The sequence below is a fragment of the Protomyctophum parallelum genome, assembly GCF_964188405.1.
Source record: "Protomyctophum parallelum genome assembly, chromosome: 21".
Lineage (NCBI taxonomy): Eukaryota > Metazoa > Chordata > Actinopteri > Myctophiformes > Myctophidae > Protomyctophum > Protomyctophum parallelum.
In genome coordinates this window covers 29,717,578-29,739,912 of record NC_139713.1, presented here as the reverse complement: position 1 = coordinate 29,739,912, position 22,335 = coordinate 29,717,578, and the positions used below count along the sequence as shown (strand labels likewise).

The 22,335-nt window shown below is 42.6% G+C and overlaps 1 protein-coding gene across 1 annotated transcript in view; it reads left to right on the top strand.

Annotated features, from left to right (window-relative positions):
* The first annotated feature begins 1,868 nt into the window (after positions 1 to 1,868).
* Positions 1,869 to 22,335, top strand: part of ermp1 (endoplasmic reticulum metallopeptidase 1) — a 41,295-nt gene continuing 20,828 nt past the window's right edge. The window contains exons 1-8 of the mRNA XM_083793979.1: positions 1,869 to 2,198; positions 4,085 to 4,389; positions 12,488 to 12,615; positions 13,095 to 13,200; positions 13,912 to 14,058; positions 16,172 to 16,264; positions 19,085 to 19,297; positions 20,202 to 20,422. Of these exons, the coding sequence (XP_083650105.1) occupies positions 1,924 to 2,198; positions 4,085 to 4,389; positions 12,488 to 12,615; positions 13,095 to 13,200; positions 13,912 to 14,058; positions 16,172 to 16,264; positions 19,085 to 19,297; positions 20,202 to 20,422 (1,488 nt within the window). The 5' untranslated portion in view covers positions 1,869 to 1,923. The remainder of the gene's footprint in view (positions 2,199 to 4,084; positions 4,390 to 12,487; positions 12,616 to 13,094; positions 13,201 to 13,911; positions 14,059 to 16,171; positions 16,265 to 19,084; positions 19,298 to 20,201; positions 20,423 to 22,335) is intronic.

Below are 22,335 nucleotides of genomic sequence, written 5' to 3'. Positions count from 1 at the left end.
CGCTGATAACAAACTGATAAAAAACGGAATCCATTCTCTTTGGATCAAATAGTAATCTCAGCAAGGTCAACAGAAATGGAGGACCTTGATGTAGGCTAAACAATTATTGTTTTCATAATCAGGATGGCAGAGCGGTCTAAGGCGATGCATACGTTCAGGTCGCAGTCTGGGAGGCATGGGTTCTGACCTTTTATAGAAGTGTATATATGCCTATATGTAGGCCTACATCTTTAAATGTTCTGATGAATTGAAAATGGAGGACCCTGATGTGAAGTTTTAGTGCTTTTCCTGGTTGTATCCTTAGCAGTTTTAGTTCAGTCACACGAGAGAGACTCGGAGTAGAGTCGCTGCTTCTTCGCCTGGAAAGGAGCCAGTTTAAGTGTTTCGGGCATCTGGTTAGGATGCTTCTCGGGCGTCTCCCTAGGGAGGTCCTCGAGGCAAGTCCCACTGGGAGGAGACCCCGGGGCAGACCAAGGCGCAGTTGGAGGAAACGCATCGACTCACTGGCCTTGGAATGTCCCTGGATCCCCCAGGAGGAAGTCACTAATGTTGCTCTGGAGCGATTGAAGATGGATGGATGGTTGGATGTTTTTATTTTATTTATTTATTTATGTTTTTTTTGTGGCTTTCGCCTTTATTTTATATAATTTATGAAGGGACAGACAAGTAGACTGACAGGAAATGGGATGAGAGATGGGGGAAAGACATGCAGTAAAGGCCGTCGGGATCGGGAGTCGAACCCGCGGCACACTGCCAGACTGGATTACCAGCCAAGGTGCCTGGACCACTGAGCCATGGCCCAGGCAGATGGATGGATGTTTAATTAAAAAAAATAAGAACAATGTGGGGGAAATTATGTCATAACAAAGTTATGTAATGATAAGCCCCGTTAAAATGCTTTGGTGGTCTTGATTATCTGCCATGTATGTATTTCTTGAAAGAGTCCTGCTACATCTATCCTGTCATAACACAAATTATAAATCAGATAGAATCAATATTGCATTAATTACTTTATTATAACCAGCTTGTCAAGTAAAATGATTGTGTTTATGTTCAGATAGATTTGTTGAAAATCTAAACTGTTTCAACAAATCTAATCATTATTAAGTCATGTTTTAGACTAAACATGACTTGGCAGAAAACTTCCAAATTGGAAGTTGCTGAAGGAGGGAGGGTAAATTGCATTCATGCATGTGGCTATAAGAAAACAATCATGAGGATACCACAATAAATTCACTGTTGATGTTTATAAATGAATGCATTAGAATAATGGAATAGAGGACGCACACTGCAGTTTATTTCTGAAAACGAGTTGAAAGGCCAATGCAAAGCTGGATTGTGACATTTTTGTCATTTGGTGAACAAAGAATCCCCAAAACATTTTCTCCAAAACATATCTCCCTGCTTTGATGGTTTTGTCTTGATTGTCACCCTGTGTATGTATTTCTTGAGAGAGAAATGGCAACCTAGCCTCTAGCCTACTTACTACATCTAATCCTGTCATATCAAGATCGTACTGCAGGGTGCAGAATATAACCCCAGACGCTCTCATATGGACCAAGGCATGGTTTCTATTTGGGGAATAGTGTCCCTGCCAGTTTCACTGATCTCCAGTCTAGGATGTCTTTGAACATATACTGAGTGTGTTGTCAGCTAATGCCCGCGTGAGATACCACAGAAATAATTAAGTTTGGAAAAAGCCTTATGGGTGTTGACGCTAGGTTTACCTATGAATGGCTGCATTTATAACAGAGGCGGGCACAAATTGAAATATTACAAGCCCTAGATATTTCCGTTGCCGTCGACTTCGTTTTCTGAAACAGGTTTGTCCCTCTGCGAGATCCGTCGTTTTGTTCTGGTGGTAAGCGACGCTTCAGTTCAGCAGATACTGACTGTACTTGCTGCTGATGTGCACTGACAAAGATGGAGAGCGATACCACTATCAGGAGAATAAAAACCTTCGGAACGCAAAACAATGGATCCCAAGGGAACCATGACCCCCGGGACCAGTGGGGGAATAATGGCTACAGCAGTGACCCCAAAAAGAAGCCAGAAGTGAGTCTGTACTTGCTACGAGAGGGGCTCGCAGCTTCTCTGGTGTTTGTATTTATTTTGGTGCTATGGGGACTCGTGCATTTGTCGCTACAGCAGCTTGTCATCGGGAAGTCGACTGGCGAGTTCAACGCAATACGGGCCAGGTGAGTTAAAGTGCTGCCGCTCGCAAGTTCATAATTTAAATTGGGGGTTTAAATGGCTGATTTCCTCCCTTATCGTATGCGCTTTCACCTTTCCTCTAGTTGTGTAGCTTGTGTTAACACCAGACAGACCCGCCTAGAAACAGTTACAGGGCTTCCCCCTCCTCCCCTCCCTCAAGGTATGGCAGGTAACGTCTGTAACGGTTGTATTGCAAGTTGACACAACAGAGGCATTGTAAGGCAAGAATGAGGAAGTAACTACTACTAATATATTTAGCACATATATTATATTATATAGTTAGACTCGAGTTATGGTAAAACACAAAATGACAATACATTTTTCTCCACCCAAACTCTTGGATTATCTTAAATTGTAATCACATGTCATGGTTATTCAAAGAGCCACACGCGTTCCCTGTCACGACTTGCCACTTAAATTGTCATAATGTTTTTTAGGAGAAAAGTCTGGCTCGGAATATATACTCTAGTAATTATACTGCGTAATTATTTTCATCGCCATGACAATAAGGCTGGCTGTTTTAGCAATGCGAGACTAAATCAATAAGGTGACGACAGCAAAATAAAATGTCCATGATGATGCACAACTGTCACAGTTCCTCTGATAATACAGGAAAGGTCATAGCAGGAGAGGAAAGAGGATGTCACATTGCCACAGGGAAGCTACCTAACCACACCCACAATCTTACAGAGACGGGACATTCCCATCTATACAGGATATGGTGTTTACAATGTTAAATCAAAATGAAGTTTTACAAAAACAAGAACTTGGTTGATAAATGTGGAACATGATTATACAGTATAGCTGTCAGGAGGAAACCACCTAACAAAATCTCTTTACTCCATTGGACCCTCAAACTGTCTGCTAAAACAGCTAACTCTACCACCTCTCCCCACCAACTTTGATGGGGCAGTATTGCTTTGTTTTCAAAATATAAGGTTTTCTTCATTTCCTGAATAATATATATTTTTAAATTTCTGAAAAATGAACATTTGGTTTCTTTCTGACAGCAGAGATATATTTCAATTTAGTTAGTTTACACTACGGTGTACAGTTTGTCTTTAGCTTTTTGTTTGAATAGACTTATAGCCTACATTCAAGGACAGCATCTTTGCATTTAAATTGTCACATCTCATCACTCTTAACTTTTACATTTGACAGTATTTGATAAAAAAAAGGCTGAACACCAACAGTTTGGCGGCAGGTGCGTAGGGCAACAGTGCATATTAAAAAAAGGTATCTTTGAAAAACAAAGAAGATGACCCGCACACTGTCTGAAACTTGCCAATAATGTTGCTCTTTTAACATCACCCAGTTTGAAATTGCACATACTCTAGTACTAGACAATGATGTGCATGTTAGTCTCGTATAGGGCTAGCTTGCAAGCTACATAAATGTAAACAGACTGTCTGCAACACAATTGGAGGGATAATGTGTGTTAACAGAAGATGGGGATCCTGGAAACATAGCACCCTGGAAACATAGGTAGGCTCCCTAACTGGCACGCATCGCACATTACACACTTACACCTTCAGTGTCTGTCAACCATTTGTGGTATTGTCCTGGACCTATAGTGTCGGCTTCCCTTTGTGGTGTTTGATGTCCCAACAGTGTGTATGGCTGACAGAGATGGATTCATTTTCAACACAAGATGTTGACTATTCGATTCTGTAATGTTTCTGTACAGTACAGTATAATGTACATTATGTCATGTATTTACATTTTAGTTGGTGGTTAGCAGTCGAGCTTGTAAATCTACAATTTTCATGATTTGTCATATGATTAAGTGTTTAAGATGTTACTCTGGATATTTATCAAACTATCTCTGTGTCACCTCTCCATCTACACTACTCACGGTTACCTACTGTAGACGGCACCTGGAACGCATCACTAGTGTGGGCCCACGGCCGGTGGGCAGCCGGGAGAATGAGGTGCTGACCGTGGACTACCTGCTGGAGCAGATTGAGCACATCCGGTCTGAAAGTGTGCATGGGCCCCACCGGTTGACGGTGGATGTGCAGCGGCCCACTGGCTCCTTCTCCATTGACTTTCTGGGTGGTTTTACCAGCTTCTATGACCGGGTCACCAACATTGCAGTGAAGTTGGAGCCCAAGACTGGGGCACAGCACTTGATGTTGGCAAACTGCCACTTTGACACGGTGGCCAACAGTCCAGGTATGAGTGCCCGTGCTTGCCAATAATAATGTGTCCAGATTCCAGAACTTCACTGTTTGTACAATGTACACTGAGGCCTCTAGTTTGAGTGCAGTGAACTGGCACACTCTGTGCACTGTTTTCTCTGTGCACTGCCACACAGGCACTAACAAAATGCTAGTATTGTGAGTGGATGTTGCATTCCTGGTTTGGATATGTCAATTAAATTAAATGTTACTCAAGTTTTCTCAAGACACAGAGACCCCTGAGCAAATATTTGGTGACATGGAGTCCCATCCCACTGTCAAGCTACTATTACCGGTATGTCCCACATAGAGGGCACATGTGAGACGTAATAGTAGTTTGACAGTTAATAGTCACCAATTAAGGCACACCTAAATGGAAATGGAAAAAATCACCTCCATTTTCCCACGGACCACTTGCCCCCAGCTGTTCTTGTATTTGTTTCACTGAGGATAAGCTTAGAAATACGTTTCAGGGGTAGGTATAGTTTTACTGAGGTTAAGTTTAGGAATAAGGTTAGGTTTTGGCACCGTTTTACTGAGGTTACGTTTAGGAATAAGGTAAGGTTTTGGCACCGTTTTACTGAGGTCGCATGTACACAGTACACACGCACACACTGCACGTATATTCACACAACGTCAGTGGTGACATCCATGCAAACCTGCTGCTTCCCGGGAGCAGTTAGGGACAGTGTCTTGCTCAAGAACACACACGAAGCCAGGAGGACTAGGGAACCTTCCTGTTCCTAGACAGCTGCTCTACTGAGATAGATGGCAAATTGTATGCATGTCATAAAATTGTACTCTTTCAGAGTTCAGTTGTGACTCTGGCTCCACACCCTTTCCAGAAGGAGGTTCTCGTAACGCACGCACGCACACACGCACAAATGAAAACAAACTATTAAATTGATCCCAGAGGTTTGGTACAGGAAAATACACACAATCGCAATAGCTGGATTGTTGAAATTTGCAACCACCTCTGTGCCCAGGGTTTCAGCAATTCACTCCTTGTATGAATGCACATTGTGTGAATGTAGGCTACACATTCAACCTTTTCAACATTCAACAGTAATGAATTGTATTTTTGTCAACTAAAATAATTTAAACATATTCCATTGGTACTCTACTCGGTTTTACATTCATGAGACCTAGTCTCTCTCAAGCCAGACTGTTGACGCCATCATACAGTCTGTGCAAAGTATAAGCACAGAAAACGATCCCGGGGTCTCGCCTCCCCACTCTTCCATTTCGACTTCACAGTCGTGTTTGGCCTACTAAATCTAATTAGTCAAAGCATGTAAAGCTTGCTGCTTAGCAGAAATTCTAATACAAAATATGTTATGAAGATATTTAAAAATATTTGACATTTTTCAGTAAACTCATAAACTCAAGTCATGATTTAGAGGGCATTTTTAGAATCAGACTCGGGTCTAAATGGGTTAAAATATATTGTTGTGAATGAAAATGACAAATAGATGACGGCTTCCTGGCTTTCAGGAGGTGTAGTTCCAGACTATAGAATTCAGAGATTGTGGAATAGTTATCTGGCTATGCAAGACTACATTTATTGATTGATTACTTTATTGGCAGAAATGTAATGTGTGTGTGTGCGTGTGACGTGCGTGCGTGCGCGCGCAATTGCTTCTGCCTCCCAAGCTTTCTACATTTCAGTCAGACTTTGGGTTGCACAAAGATGAATCTGTGTCCGGCATAAGTGGCAGTGACAGCGGCACGAATGGTACCCAGAGCTCAACTGAACAACCCCCACCCCAACAATTCCAATCCTGAAATCCTGAGCACATGATTCTGCCCCTGTCTCAGTTTCTCTCTGAACTCTTTGTCCCCGACCCCTTAGTATCCAAGATTTGTTCTTTACCGCTAACCCCTCTAATCTCAGCCAATCACATGCCTAGCCAGTTCCCTCTGCTTTTTATCATTCTTTGATTCTCTCAGTTCTGCACCTTTTGCTTTAATGTTCTCTCCATCAGATGGAAGGGGTTGAACTTTCTTCTGCCAGGTTGTCACATTCCACAGGTGGTTTACATGCCACAAGCCTCTGGCTTTCATATAGGGAAATAACTCACTCAATTCTAGCCTCATTTGAGGAGGTTGGTTTGTGAATTCAATTTATCAAGATGTACTTGGGATGTTATCAGCACTCTGTCTCGTCTGCTTGTTTCCTTATGTACAGCTCGGCCATTAGACAATGCTCAAACATGCACCACCTGTCAAGTTTAATCCTGACAACTGCTAACATGAAAAACCTTCTTAATGATGTTTAGCTGAGATGACTGGAAACGGGTTGTGAAGCTTAATAACTTATCATGTGCTTGGATTGCACTATTCTCTAATGGAAGTTAATTTAACATAAGAATATGTTACAAGAGCATAAAAACTATTGTATACATTGGATTTGTTCTATGTACCATTCAGTCCATCAATTATGCATGTAAAGAACATGAAAATCATATTTTGTTGACACCTTCTGATTTTAGTTTTGACCATGAGAACCTAATTCTCTTATTTGTTAGTCAAAGATACTTGCACAATTTAAGCTTCAGCTTTATAATCAATCTGTAGAGCACTGCACAGCTTCCAGGCCAGCAACATATACATACAGTACACATGCATGTGATGTATGCTTTTCACTGGAAATATGACATGTGATGTGATGAACATTATGCTAGTGACAGTGTTATTATACAAAAGTTTGTAGGGTAGCTGATAACATTCTGTAAGTTTTATGTATTACATTTTTGTATTTTATGATCTCTTCTGCCAGGCCGGAACGGCTGGGGTCCAATATGATGTTTTCGCCCCTGTGTATAGAGCTAATCTTGCAAACTACTAGACCGGTCCACGCCAAATGTTTTTATGCACACTGCCAATATGCATCTTGGTGGTGCTTTGCCATGTAGATTGTTAGCACCTGTTGTCAGAGTACTGGCCTGGGTCAGAGCCCAGTCTGTGATGTCGGTACTACAGTATATGACTGACATAGTTTCAAGAAATGTGTCTTAGTACTTGTGGAACTGTAAGTAAAAACTCACACTTGTGTGAAGTGAGGGGCACTCTAGAGTTTTATCGTCATTCGTTATACATCATTATACATCACATTCCGTTTTAGTTTTTTAGAATTTAGTACACACAGACACGCAAAGCTGGGCATATACAGGTATGCATCTAATGATCTAAGAACGGCTGCACAATTCGGCATTGGCAAGCAGGTATGCATAGCAAGTTTAGCAACGGTTTGTGTGTGTGATGACGTTAGACCATCCTATGGTGTGGCAGGTTGTTGATGACGACAGAATGATATACAGTATATATCTGGGAGAACGAGATCTCTTTGTTGTTTGAGATGCACGTCCATCCAGTTCTGGTGGTCTACAACTAAGAACATTTTTGAAGAACTTATTTTTTGGGTCAGAGAGATGATGAAGAAGAAAGATAAGAAAAAGAAGAAAGAAAAGCTGTATGAAGCATTGTATCATTCCTCCGAAGGGGAAATTACTTTTGTGGATTCACCACCTCAGGAGGAAGTGCCACCCTCAGAGGTCAAGGAAGAGACAGTTCCACCCTCAGAGGAAAGGGTAGAGACAGTTCCACCCTCAGAGGAAAGGGTAGAGACAGTTCCACCCTCAGAGGAAAGGGAAGAGACAGCTCCACCCTCAGAGGAAAGGGTAGAGACAGCTCCACCCTCAGAGGAAAGGGTAGAGACAGTTCCACCCTCAGTGGGAAGGGTAGTGGCAGCTCCACCCTCAGAGGAAAGGGAAAAGGCAGCTCCACCCTCAGAGGAAAGGGAAAAGGCAGCTCCACCCTCAGAGGAAAGGGAAAAGGCAGCTCCACCCTCAGAGGAAAGGGAAAAGGCAGCTCCACCCTCAGAGGAAAGGGAAAAGGCAGCTCAACCCTCAGAGGAAAGGGAAAAGGCAGCTCAACCCTCAGAGGAAGAGGTAGTTACGTCCTCAGAGGAAAAGGAAGAGGCAGTTCCACCGTTGGAGAAGGAAGAGGCAACAGAATGGCTCCCAGAAGCACGGGCTCCAGTGACACAAGCAGCAGCATCAGTATCGGCATACCCCCTAGCTCCAGCTGTACTGGTGGATCTATTCTACTGGCGTGATGTTAAGACCACAGCAGTGGTTTTCGGAACAGCTCTCCTGCTGTGTGTGTCCCTGACAAGATTCAGTGTTATCAGCGTTTGCGCCTACTTAGGCCTGGCCCTCCTGACTGTCACCATCTCCTTCAGAATTTACAAGGGCGCCCTGCAGGCTATCAACAAGTCAGATGAGGGTCACCCCTTCGAGCAGTACCTATCATATGACCTGGCTCTCCTGAATGAGTACGGTGTTGCATGTCTGGAGAAAGTCAACAAGGTGATCGCTGAGCTGACACGTCTCTTACTGGTAGAAGACCTGGTGGACTCCATTAAGTTTGCAATGCTATTTTGGCTTCTCACTTACATTGGTGCCTTGTTCAATGGACTCACCCTTATGACTCTCGTTCTGGTTGGAGCATTCAGCGTTCCAATTGCCTATGAAAAACATCAGGCGAAAATTCACCACTATCTGGGCCTGGTCAATAATCTGACCGTTGTAGAAATGGTATGCCTGAGACACCTGAGCCTGGCCAATAATCTGATTGTCTATTACGGTCTACGCCGGTCTATTGTCATAGACCGTAGAGGCCAAGATACATCTACTCAAACTCAAAGCTGAGTGAAACACGATGGCAGTTATTTTATTTAACTTAAAATAAACATATATAATATATAAAATAAAACGATGAAAAAATGTATGTGAAATATCTTTATAAAAATGAGGCTATACCTGAATGAATCCCTGGTTCCTGGTTTACTTTTCTTTCCTTTTCAACGGTAAAGTACCTTGGTTTAGCTTTTTGCTGTATTGTCATTTAACCTGTGGGGTGGGGGGGGAATAAAAACTTGATCACAAATATATACCGGTATATATATAAAAAAATGATCAAAATCAAACAAATTAAAAATCTCAAACTTAATAACTATAACCCTGGTAATTTCTTTTGAAGGGAGGATAGTTAATAGAAGCATTTTGTCAATAAAAACACTTTTCTAGTTGAGAATTCCTGATTGTGTCCTCTAGTCTAGTCCCTCTAGTCCTTAAAGCCCCAGATTCACTCCGGGTTGTGAAGCTGGGATTTCTGGGTACTCCTACCCCCCAAGAAACAGTTTAATCAATTGGAGTATTTTTTACCCCATTGTTGTCTCCAGTGTGGGAGCTTGGGCAAATGCATTTCACTCAAATTTCACTCCATTTGACTGTCGGACTGACAGGTTTTGCAGGTTTTCATAATTGTTGGCTCTAGCTATGCTTGTTATGTTATCTTTAGGTCGCGCTGAAACAACAGGTCTGGGAATGCCCATATATGGCCGCGTAAGGCGAAAAATGTGTCCAGGTAGTGCCGGTCCTTAATTTTCTGACCTGTTGAGAACTCTAGTTTTCGCCTGCTGCCGGGCGCGGCTGCACTAATAAGAAGAGGAAGCACAGGTGGGGAGGGATCAACATCTGGAATGTCAGAACAGGTCAGCTCCATATTTGGAGATCTAAGGGTTTGAGGTCAGATGTAGAGTTGCTGGCCGGCTCCATATATGCATCTATGGATGATGGATCATCTAGGTGATGATCCATCATCCTCATCATCATTTTTCGACTGTGGTCAAGATCATGGTTTCACAATGCCACGCCAGACTTTCCGGTCCTTCATTTCCATCCCCAGTTCCTGCTTACTGAATACTGATGCATGTGTCCCTAGCGATGACATCAGGGAACAATAGTTTTTTAGAAGGCGGGTGTAAGTGCCATCCAACCGTTTCTCTAATTTCTTTGAAAGTGTCCATGTCTCGGAGCCATAGTGTAGAATCGGCTCAACGGTCGTCCTAAGTATTTTGACTTTGAACATCTTACTAAGCTGGGATGACCAGATCTTATGCATGTCATTGCAGGCTGACCAGGCCATAGCATACCCTTCCTATTTTGAAAGTAGTTTTGGGAAGAAGGTGTATATGATCCCAAATACTTGTAGTCATCAACCTGTTTCAGAGGAGTGTTGTTAAGTGTTTTTATAATGTGGTTATTGTTGGATTTGCATATGTTTACGTATTCAGTTTTCGTCTCGTTGAGATAAAGACAACACAGTTGGATGCCTGCTGAAGAGACTGAAGGAGACCCTGAGCCTATTCTAATGATTGACTGATAAGCGTGATGTCATCAGCGAAGTCTCTGTCGGTTAGGTATTTAGCAGGATGACGAGAGCTTCTCCTAGGGCAGGGTTCTCCAATTAATTAATTAACCAGGCTGGGGGCCGAGTCCGTGTGCACAAAAAATGTGGATTTTTATTTTTTCATTATTTAATTAAGCTTAGAATAGATGTACAACAGTGGTTCTCAACCAGTGGTCCGGGGACCACCAGTGGTCCTTCAGGGGGTTCCAGGTGGTCCCCAGCTAAATGATGGAGAGTTGGTAACCAAATACACCCTTATTGATCTTTAACTCTTGAGTGTAAAATGAATTCATTTTCAGGGCAAGACCCCATTTAAAAATGTCAGGGCTCTAGCAGTGATTCTTATCATTTTAATTTGAAGGATGCCCAGTTTGACATGCATAGGCTACTAACCCCCATTTAAAGGACCACTTCACCACTTTTCAACCTATCTTCATATAATAGGTCCTCACTAATAATCATGATAAAATGGCACGATCTTTTTCTACTCAGTCTGTGTCTCATAGGAGGGCTGTGGGCAGTTTAGAAACCGTCTTCCAGTGACATCATCATTAGGCAGATTATTTTTTAAACAAGATTCTTTTACAAAAATGTTTAGATTTTCATTATCGTGAGAACGATGGCTTCCATTTTCGCATTGCAACCTTTCAGGACTAGAAAGCCTGCCGTTTTTATTGTCTCCACCAGGCCGAAGGCATGTGGGGAGAGTATGTTTTGCACTCCGTCCGTCCGTCCGTGTGTCCGTGAACAGCTAATCTCGGCCACCGTTAACCCGGTCGATGCCATATTTTGCACACACACTCCCTGGATGCCAACCATGAACCTCTGCCCCAAACTTTCCAGAACGGCCTGTTATAGCGCCACCAGGAGGCCGCTTTGTGCAAAACAAGTTTTTCGATGCCATATTTTGCACACACACTCCCTGGATGCCAACCATGAACCTCTGCCCCAAACTTTCCACAACGGCCTGTTATAGCGCCACCAGGAGGCCGCTTTGTGCAAAACAAGTTTTTGCACAGTACACCTACAGATTTTGTCCAAACATCACGCAAATTGGTACACAGTCTCTCTAGAGCCATTCAACGAAACGGGTCTTTCAGATTTATCAGACTCCATCCTGATTGGTTAAGATTGGCTTCCAAAGTTCACAGGAGTGCTCAGTTTCAAACAAAATGCTGCAAATCATGAACACATCGCGTGATTTCCGTGAAATTGTGCACCCACATTCCCACTAGGCCGAGGACGAAATGCCACATGAACAATTTCAACTCAGCCTCAAGGTGGCGCTATAACTGGCCAAAAAGTGTTTTTAACCTCTAACTGCACGGATCTGTGGATAACCTGGTGGAGACCTGTGCCCAGAAGGGCACTTTTTCTAGTTAGCTTGTATTCCCCGATCATGTCACTGGAAGACGGTTTCTGAACTGCCCACAGCCCTCCTATGAGACACAGACCGAGTAGAAAGAAATTGCGCCATTTTTTCATGATTATTAGTGAGGACCTATTATATGAAGATAGGTTGAAAAGTGGTGAAGTGGTCCTTTAATGCCATTTATATCTGGGACCTCAACTCTTATTTATTTATTCAATCTATGTCAACTTAACTCACACTGCCAGACTCGGACTACCGGCCAAGGTGCCTGGACCGCTGAGCCACGGCCCAGGCCTCAACCTCGTTTTAATGTTCCTTGATGCCTGCTATAACAAATGTACATGTTTCTTTCAATACATATCCATTCTGAGTATTTGAAACCATGTACAAAATCTATCGTTTGTATTCCATTGCTAAGCTTGACAGTTGACACCCATAATACTATATGTTGTTTTTGTCCTACTAGGTGCCAGTGATGATGCAGTGAGCTGTGCAGTGATGCTGGAAGTTCTACATTCTCTAGCTAACCTGTCCACTCCTCTCCGTCATGGAGTTGTCTTTCTCTTCAATGGGGCAGAGGAAAATATATTGCAGGTACACTTTGACCAAGAGCTCAAATCTACATTAGACCCTAACCCCTTAGATAGCATTTCTGTTGGCTTAGATAGCATTTGACACAGACTTATAGCATGTTATGTAGACAGCACTATCATTGTATTGTATATAGTCATAGCACGCCATAGTACATATGTATAGCATAGTAGTGAATATGTATAGTTTATTATGTATAGTGTATGTATAGTTTCATCATATAGATATTCCACTGTTACCTTCTTAGCTTACGCATGTTTCATGATAAATGCTTTTATGTGATGTTTTCCCATGCTTTTGTTCTTGCTTAAATGTAAGTCGCTCTGGATTAAGAGCGTCTGCTAAATGCCTAAAGTGTAAATTGTAATTAGACCACATCATATTTTACGAAGGCTAAGAAATAAGTGTGAGCCCCTCCAAAATCATTTTTTTCTTATTTAAAAAAAATCTTTTGTCTCCTCCCTCTCTTCAACCCACTTTAGGCCAGTCATGGATTCATTACTCAACATCCCTGGGCCAAACAGGTCAGAGCCTTCATCAACCTGGAAGCTGCTGGAGTTGGGGGCAAAGAGGTTGTTTTTCAGACAGGTACTACTGTGTGTGTGTGTGTGTGTGTGTGTGTGTGTGTGTGTGTGTGTGTGTGTGTGTGTGTGTGTGTGTGTGTGTGTGTGTGTGTGTGTGTGTGTGTGTGTGTGTGTGTGTGTGTGTGTGTGTGTGTGTGTGTGTGTGTGTGTGTGTGTGTGTGTGCGCGCGCGCGCCTGTGTGTGTGCGCCTGTGTGTGTGCGCGCGCCTGTGTACTGATGGGTAGCATTTGTGTTAGCCTTTCTCTGTAAGTTTGTTGTTTTCTATAGAATGTGTAATCCTGTGTGTGGCTAGCCCCTACCATTTGTGGGCCATATTATTGTTAAGATAGCTAACAATATGATTCATGTTTCATTGAAGTTTGCATTTATGATATACTGCAAACTTCAGTATACTACAGTATATGATCTATAGTGGATAAAAATCACACCTGTGTGAAGTGAGCGCTCTTATCATTATACATCATCTCATGAACAACTGAATTTATGTGATTGTTTGGTTAAATTTACATCATATTTGGCGGACATTTGACCTAATTTCTCCTTTCATTTTCAACGGCAAATATGAGATGTGTCGGGACAAGATTTAGCAGACATTTGACCTAATTTCTCCTTTCATTGTCAATGGCAAATATTGAGACGTGTGGGGACAAAAGCTGTATATAGGAGAAAAAAAGCAGTCATAGGTCCCATAACAGCTCATCTGATCTTCTCCCAGGTCCAGAAAACCCATGGCTGGTCCAAGCATATGTCCAGGCAGCCAAACATCCCTTTGCCTCTGTGGTGGGCCAGGAGGTATTTCAGAGTGGCATCATTCCCTCTGACACCGACTTCCGTATCTACAGGGACTTTGGCAACATTCCAGGTAGAATCAGAATATCTTTATTGTCATTGTATGAGACAACGAAATTGAATTGCAAACCAGCTCAGTGCATTTAAAACAAAAGACATAATACTCTATATAAAACACAAAATACAAACATTTAACGCATATTGCACAGTAAGTCCTTTTAGTTCATAAAGTGTGTTTAGAGCTATGACTGCTCTGGGGTAGAAACTGTCCTTCAGTCTGTTAGTCCTTGTCTTGATGACCCTATAGCAGCGCCCTGAGGGCATGAGCTGCAGCAGGTGATGACCTGGGTGGGATGGGTCCTTGAGGATACTGTTGGCTCTCCTGCTACAATGTCTTTTGTAGAGGTCCTCCAAAGATGGAAGGGGGCATGCCATGATCCTCTGGGCAGTGTTTATGACCCCCTGAAGGGACTTTCTGTCTGCTGCCGTGCAGCTGCAAAACCACAGGGAGATGCCGTAGATCAGTACCGACTCAATGGCACATCGGTAGAAGGACAGGAGCACACTCTCCATTAGGTCCATTTTCCTCAGCACTCTGAGAAAGTACAGTCGCTGTTGACCTTTCTTCTGGAGCGCAGTGGTGTTAATTTTCCAGGTCATGTTGTCCGAGATGTTCATGCCCAGGAACTTGAAGTCTGAGACCCTTTCCACCTCCTCTCCATTGATGTGGATAGGCTGGATAGGCTGAATATTCTTCCTCCTCCTGAAGTACACTATCAGCTCCTTGGTCTTGGAGGTGTTGAGGATGAGGTTGTTTTTCTCACCCCATTCTGACAGCACTTTCACCTCTTCCCTGTACGCAGTCTCATCCCCTTCTGTAATGAGTCCCACCACTGTGGTGTCATCCGTAAATTTGATGATGGCATTACTAGGATGGATGGGAGTACAGTCGTGGGTGTAGAGTAGGGGGCTCAGCACACAGCCCTGTGGAGCACCAGTGCTGACGCTGAGTGCTGAGGATAGATGGGGTCCTACTCTCACTCTTTGAGGGCGGTCTGTCAGAAAGTTTTTGATCCAGAGGCAGATGTGCTGAGAGAGTCCCAACTCCAGTAACTTGGGGATTAGTCTGCCCGGCACGATGGTATTAAACGCAGAGCTGAAGTCTATGAAGAGTAGCCTGGCGTAGCTCCTTGGCTTTTCCAGATGTGAGTGTGGAATGGAGAGCTGTCGCTATGGCGTCTTCTGTTGACCTGTTGGCTCTGTATGCAAACTGGTGGGGATCTGCCAAGACACTGCCCAACATTGTCTGTCAATGGGACATTATATCAGCTTGCCCACCATTTGCGTGGACAAATCAGCATGTTCTGGTTTCGGTACCCAGCATTGGTTGGTTTATTGCGGTGAAAATGTCCGAATCCTTTCCCTTTAGTTGTCATGGGGGTATTTGTCGCTGTACATTCGCACATATACTCCCCTTTCCCCTTTTCAGCTAAATAGATAGCTGGGATTTGATTGAGGACACAGCAGGTGCCGTTAGTCCTTGCCCTTGTTTTCATCCCTGTGTTTATGTTTCTTTGCACCCAGATCAACCTCAGCCATGAATTCTCCCCCACCATCCATAGAAACGTTTTGGTGTATAATGTTATTAGGTTCCCAACTTCCCTCCACAGCAAGGTCATTCACAGTGACATTCAATCAGCACACGGTGGCACCTCAGTTTATTAGTCAGCTACTGTCATATGAAATCCCGCTGGGAGTTCCTCATATTGCATGGAGGAAGTTGGCTCAAAAACACGGCAGGTGCTGCTGGTCACCAGCTGGTGATCTCACCTTTACACAACCATTCTCAGAACCATCAACGGTCACTCTTTTGCCCTATTTGTTTTGGTTCCTTTGCTCCAATAACAATTCAGTGCACTGTGGCACTTTAGCTTATCTGCCCTTTTATCACCCCATTACCCAGGGGAAATAAATAAAGGCTTGGTATGTGATAAAGTCCAGATTGGAAACATAGAAAGGCTCTTTGTATGGCAGTCCTTAATGCTGTGAATATCAAATGAAGTCCCAATTTATCTGCAAAGGATGGACTCAAGGACATCAAATATAAGCTTCTCTCTCTCTCTCTCTCTCTCTCTCTCTCTCTCTCTCTCTCTCTCTCTCTCTCTCTCTCTCTCTCTCTTGTACAGGTATTGACTTAGCCTTCATTGAGAATGGGTATATCTACCACACGAAGTACGACACGGCTGACAGGATACTGACTGACTCCATACAGAGAGCTGGTACGCACACACACACACACACACACACACACACACACACGCACACACACACGCACACACACACACACACACACACACACACACACACACACACACAGCACTATTAACATTTCATGGGCACATGATTGAAGCGTAACATTTTCGCCACCATTGTTCTTCCCTTCAACCATGTTTTACTGTTGCCAAGTGATGGCAGCAGTTGAATAGATTTTTATTTGATTGCTCAAAACCATCACTCGGAACACGTGAGGGGTAAAAGACAATCGAGGATTAAAAACACAATAGTGTCAGAGACGTATTTGCATTGGGTGTCCTAACATAAAACGGAGAACATGATATGCACATTGTTTGATGGGTGTGTCTGTCTGTCAAGGTGATGATGATCACTGCGACGATGGGCTGCCATGACAACCTTCCAACAGTACACAGGGAGGAGGAGAGATACAGTACATACTTGTGTCACATGCTCACTGATGCACGCGCGCACACACACACACACACACACACACACACACACACACACACACACACACACACTGATTCACATTTTTATTTCACAGTATGTAGAATGGGTAGGGTACATTTCAAACGAAAGCACTCACACCACAACAGTGTCTTACTGCTGCTGTTTGTTTTGCTTTTACTTAGCAGTCAGTCAGCACTTTATTACTGCGAGCAGTCTTTCTCTCTCTCTCTCTCTCTCTCTCTCTCTCTGTAGACACCTCAGACCAGCACTCAGCAGACACTTTATGGATTGACCTGGACTCCCCTTCCCCCTCTTTGTTCGTTGGCTGACACTAAACCACCAAGAGTGGCATGAGAGAGAGAGAGATCAGAGAGAAAGGGGGGGAGGAAACGGACAATGTTATTTTTATTCTGTGTAGAGGGGTACTGATCATCTTGATAAGGTAGTTACAGGAAAGCGTATAGCAGGAGGTCTCTTGCTCTGTGCAGTGCTGGATTTGCATGGTGGTTAATTCTGCAGGCGTCGCTCAAAAACGGCTACTTCACCCAAGTTCACCAACAGCTGATAAATTACCTAATATTTTAGTACTGATTAAAATGATGCGGATAACCGTATTTTGTTTTGCCATATGGACACAAATTTGAGAAACAGCTAATTGGTGCCATGTTAGGCATTCAATCTCAGATGTGGGGTGGTTGTACTAGTACATTGGGTTATGTTTATGTTCTGGCCAGCAGACCACAGAACAATGGATCTTTGTGTGTGTGTGTGTGTGTGTGTGTGTGTGTGTGTGTGTGTGTGTGTGTGTGTGTGTGTGTGCAAACAATTGCATACAAGTGTTGGACAGAATAACATGTGAAAACAGGAAAATAAATGCTCTCAAAATTGGACCATGTTTTATTAGATCCTGTTTATTACATTATCACCAAGTAATGGTGGTGTTTATAGCTATTAGCTAGATGCTTTTAATGACACTTACTTTTGGTGGTAATATATGTAATACATCTCCCTGGGAGCATGATAATGTCTGGACTCATTTCTGTATGTGAAACCCTTAACCACAGTCCATACTGTATTGTCAACAGGTGAAAACTTTCATTTCATTTGGCATTTTTGGTACAACAGTATATCAGTGTTTATGAACGGCAGTAAAAAGTATTATCAGTACTTTCACTAACAACTCCCAACCCCATAATACATTTTATTAGCTGCAGCTGTGTTGCTTACATACAATTGTACAAGGTTAGCCTGCCATGTTTTACCCTAAAAAACAAACAATCATGGAGCTTTAACCCATTTTGGGCGGGAACCCCTTTTAGTGTTTTATATATTATGTTATAATTTAGCTATTGAATTTTTATTTTTTATTTTTATCGTGAAAATGTGGCGCAAATCCTGACAGAAAACTGTCAGGATTTGTCAGCCTCACCACTTTGATTGCTGTGGGACAGGTTCTTTGTTTCGTTCAATATATTTAGTTTGTTCCATCTCCATTTTCCCATAAAGCGCCAATAAACGTAAGCTACGTTAATTGATCAGTCTGGCCGACCGCCAATACACGTAAATTACGTAAATTCAGTTTTATACTTGTTTTGATCCGATCTAGTCAAATGGCGGCTACTCACATTAGCTTGGGTTGAAAAGGGAAAAAACGTTGCAAATAAGTCTAGCGGGGAATCTGTTAATACACAAGTTCTCTTTGGGACTGTCTTGATACCCTTTGCCCTGATTGGTTCCACATCAGGATCATAACATTTTGCCTGCTGTTGGTCTGTCAGTCACTTGTTTTGTCAACCGTTGCACAGTCACTCCCCTACTTTTCCAACATTACTCTACACATCAGCGATTCCCAGCCAATGGGCCAGGGTCCACTCGTCGGCCGTGAGGATATTGCAAGTGGGCCCCCAAATAATTGCCAAAAGAACATTAATATTCAAAAACATAATTTTTAAACGAATGGTATTTGTTTTATATAAAACTTTGGAAATGTAGTTTTTATTGTGATACCGATAAATTGGGGACCTTGCACGTATACTATGTTAGTGCCATTGAGCCAAGGCACTTTAAAATAAGCCATATGTCATTAAAATAATCATGCACGTGGACCACCCATCTGACCACTTAACACAGCAGTTAGATGGGTGGACTTTCAAGATTTTCAAGTGGACCCTGATCCAGAAAAGGTTGGGAACCACCACTCTACATTTGATTTTGTTTCTAGTTTCTTTCAATCCATCAACTTTGTCACAGCACAATTTCCTGTAAAAGTGAGGTGAAACTCTTGTTTATGCAAGCTTTCACAAGGAGTAAAAAAAAGAAGAAGAAAAACACCTAATTTCCCTTCCTGCTTCCAGGAGACAACATTCTGGCAGTGCTGAAGCATCTGGTGAATTCGGAGAAGCTGGCGGATTCCTCTGAGTATCGCCATGGCAACATGGTCTTCTTTGACCTGTTGGGGGTGGTGGTGGTGGCATACCCGGCCCGCGTGGGGACCATCCTCAACTACATGGTGGCTGCAGCCACCTTTATCTACTTAGTCAAGAAGGCTTCGTTGCCTGGCAATGGGGGTGAGTCACTTTTTAACGTGTAGATTGTATTATTTATTGTTGCTGTGTGTGTGTGTGTGTGTGTGTGTGTGTGTGTGTGTGTGTGTGTGTAGGGGGAGGAGGTGGATGGGTAGGGGTGTAATAGTAAGTTGTTTTCAATTATATATCCTATTGTGAAGTGAGGGGTGCTCTTATCGTACATCATCATGACGTAAAACAGACACTATATAGACCTATTTGCTCAGACACTTATGTAAAATTCTCCATTGTCAATGGGAATAATGTTTGTTTAAGACGAAGTTTGTGGACGGTAACTAAAACCTAAATATAGGAGGGGCTAGCGTCCCTCAAAAATGTAAATTAAGGATATCATTACTCATTAACTTCCCGAGTTTCTCTAGAGCAGGGGTTCTCAAAGTTTTTGCCTGGGGACCCCCGGAAATGCTTTGACCATGTCTCGCGACTGAGATTTTGTTCTATGACTATGTACAACCAATATATTATATCTCAAAAGAAATAAGAGAGTCTCTGCTTTCATTGGGGGGAAAAGTCTGTTTTCATCGATGTTCTGTTCTTTAGTTATTGGCAGTTGAATATAGCTTCAACTGCCAATAACTATATAGCTTATCATTAATTATTATTAATAGCAGATCAACAAGCTCATAACGTGTCACAATGCAACGCGTTGTGAGCTTGTCGCTCAGCTATTTTCTCTACTTTTTGAAACGGGGAAGTGGTTAAGTCTGTGGGTTAAGTACTCGGTGACAAAATAATTACTACAGTCGATCCATTGGCACACAGGTCCTTTAACCTATATTTCCTGAAAGGTTTTGGTCATACAGTGTTTCCACCCGACAGTTACGATATGGTAACGATCAGGGCTTCATTCAAATGTGAGCATCTTAACGGTTGAACACTGTCCCAGGTGGGCGCTATGTGCGGGAGCTAGCCTACGCCACAGGAGTAGCTGTGCTGAGCTGGTTCGTCACCTTGCTGACGGTGCTGATTGTGGCCCTGGTGGTCACTCTGCTGGGACGCTCCATGTTCTGGTACAGCCACTTCTATGCCTCCATCTGCCTGTATGGGACAGCTGCCACCGGCAAGATGATCCTCATTCACACGCTGGCAAAGAACCTGTACTATGGGGTGAGTGGTGCACCTGTCCTTTTGTATACTGTATACACTGTATGGAATAGTACTTAAAAGGTAATCAAGCTGAAGCAGAGGTTTAGTCTAGAAATATTAAATGAAACATTTTCATACATTATTTAATTAAAATATTATTGTAGATGGGACAGCGTACTGGAATCTGGATAGATCCTTTTAATACCACCAGAGTTAGCCGTGGCCGGAGGCATTATGTTTTTGGGTTGTCCATCCGTAAGTCTTAAGACCAAATGTGAGATCTTACCTTGATGGAATTTAATCTAATTTGAAGTAAATGTCCACTTTCTCATTAACTCAAGAATGCAACTGTGTTCTTATATATGGACATTTATTCCCTTAATGCATTATTACCTTATTGTATTTAACCACTTAGCCCTATTCTATCAACAGAAATAGCCAATCTACAAGCTCACAACGTAACAACGCAATGCTTTGTAAGCTTATGGATCTGATATTTTAGAAAAACTTTGACATTTATGAAAAATGTGGACGTTTATGGAAGGTCTTCGCCTACAATGTTGGCATGCCCAAAATCGGGATGGCAAGTTGAAAATGATTATAACAACTTATATGTTATTAGACAGGAGGAGGCTAGATGACTCTTGGAGTATAACATACCAGGAAGACATTTTCGAGACTTGAGTTATCAATGAGTTCCTCTCACTCCATGGTGACAACAGAACAGCCATTGTTTGTGAATCTCATAGGTGTGTGCATGTGTGTGCGTGCATGTGTGCTGAGTATCAGTGATTTGGACTGTGTGCTGTGTGGTGGATGCAGGAGTTTGAACTGTAGTTCCATGTATTATGCAAATGTTCTGCCAGCTAGTCCCAGGGTGTGAACTGTACATGTCCAATTGACATCATTCACCATTACTAGACACAACAATCTAACCTACCGGGGGCGTGACGAATAAACAATACGTAAATCTCCAGTGAGATCACATCAAAACTATTCATATAGTTGATGCCTCATTCATACAGGTTTATGCCTTTATTTGCAGTGAGAAATCAATAAACGACTGCGGAAGTGAAAGACACATCAACTGGTACTGTACATCTGTTCTAAAAAATCTGTTCCTTTAAATCTACAATTCATAACTCTTAACATCTGGGATTCGTACCTTCGTTTCCCACATGGGAAACTAGAAAAGTGCCCCTCGGGGCACAGGTCTCCACCAGGATAAGAGCTTTTTTTTGTAATTTAACCCATTTTGGGCGGGAACCCCTTTTGGTGTTTTAAACATTGTTATAATTTAGCTATTGAAAAATAGCAGATGAAAATATTTATTTCAGAAAACTGGAGGATTTAGAATATTTTTTTTAAATGTTGAGGTCAGGCCTAAATGGGATAAACATGTTTTTTTTCCTGGTGGTTCTATAACAGGGAAATGTAAAAGATATAACACATGTAACAGTATATTCATAATGCTTAGTAATGTTATATAGGTCAAAGGGGAATGCATGTCGTGTTTTCAATAAATGGCTGGCATACATCATACGTGACAGATCAGTCTTGATTACATGACTATAAATATCATGTGTACCATCTGCCTCACGCTACAGACCTGGGCCTCATGGCTCGGCAAGGCTACTACCAACTTACAGTGCAACACTAAAATAGTGTTGCACTGTAAGTCCTGGTGGCGCTCTAAAAGGCATAATTAAACAATAACACTTGTGTGAAGTGAGCAGCGCTCTTATCATCATACCTAATACATCATCATAGGCAGGCTTTTCTGCCATTATTGATTGGTCATAGTGGAGAGACAGGAAACCGTGAGAGAGAAACAGGGAATGACATACAGCAAAGGTCATCGGGATCAGGACTCGAACCCGCAACACGCTGTCAGGCATGCGCATGATGCGCCTATATGGGTATGCGCCTGGACC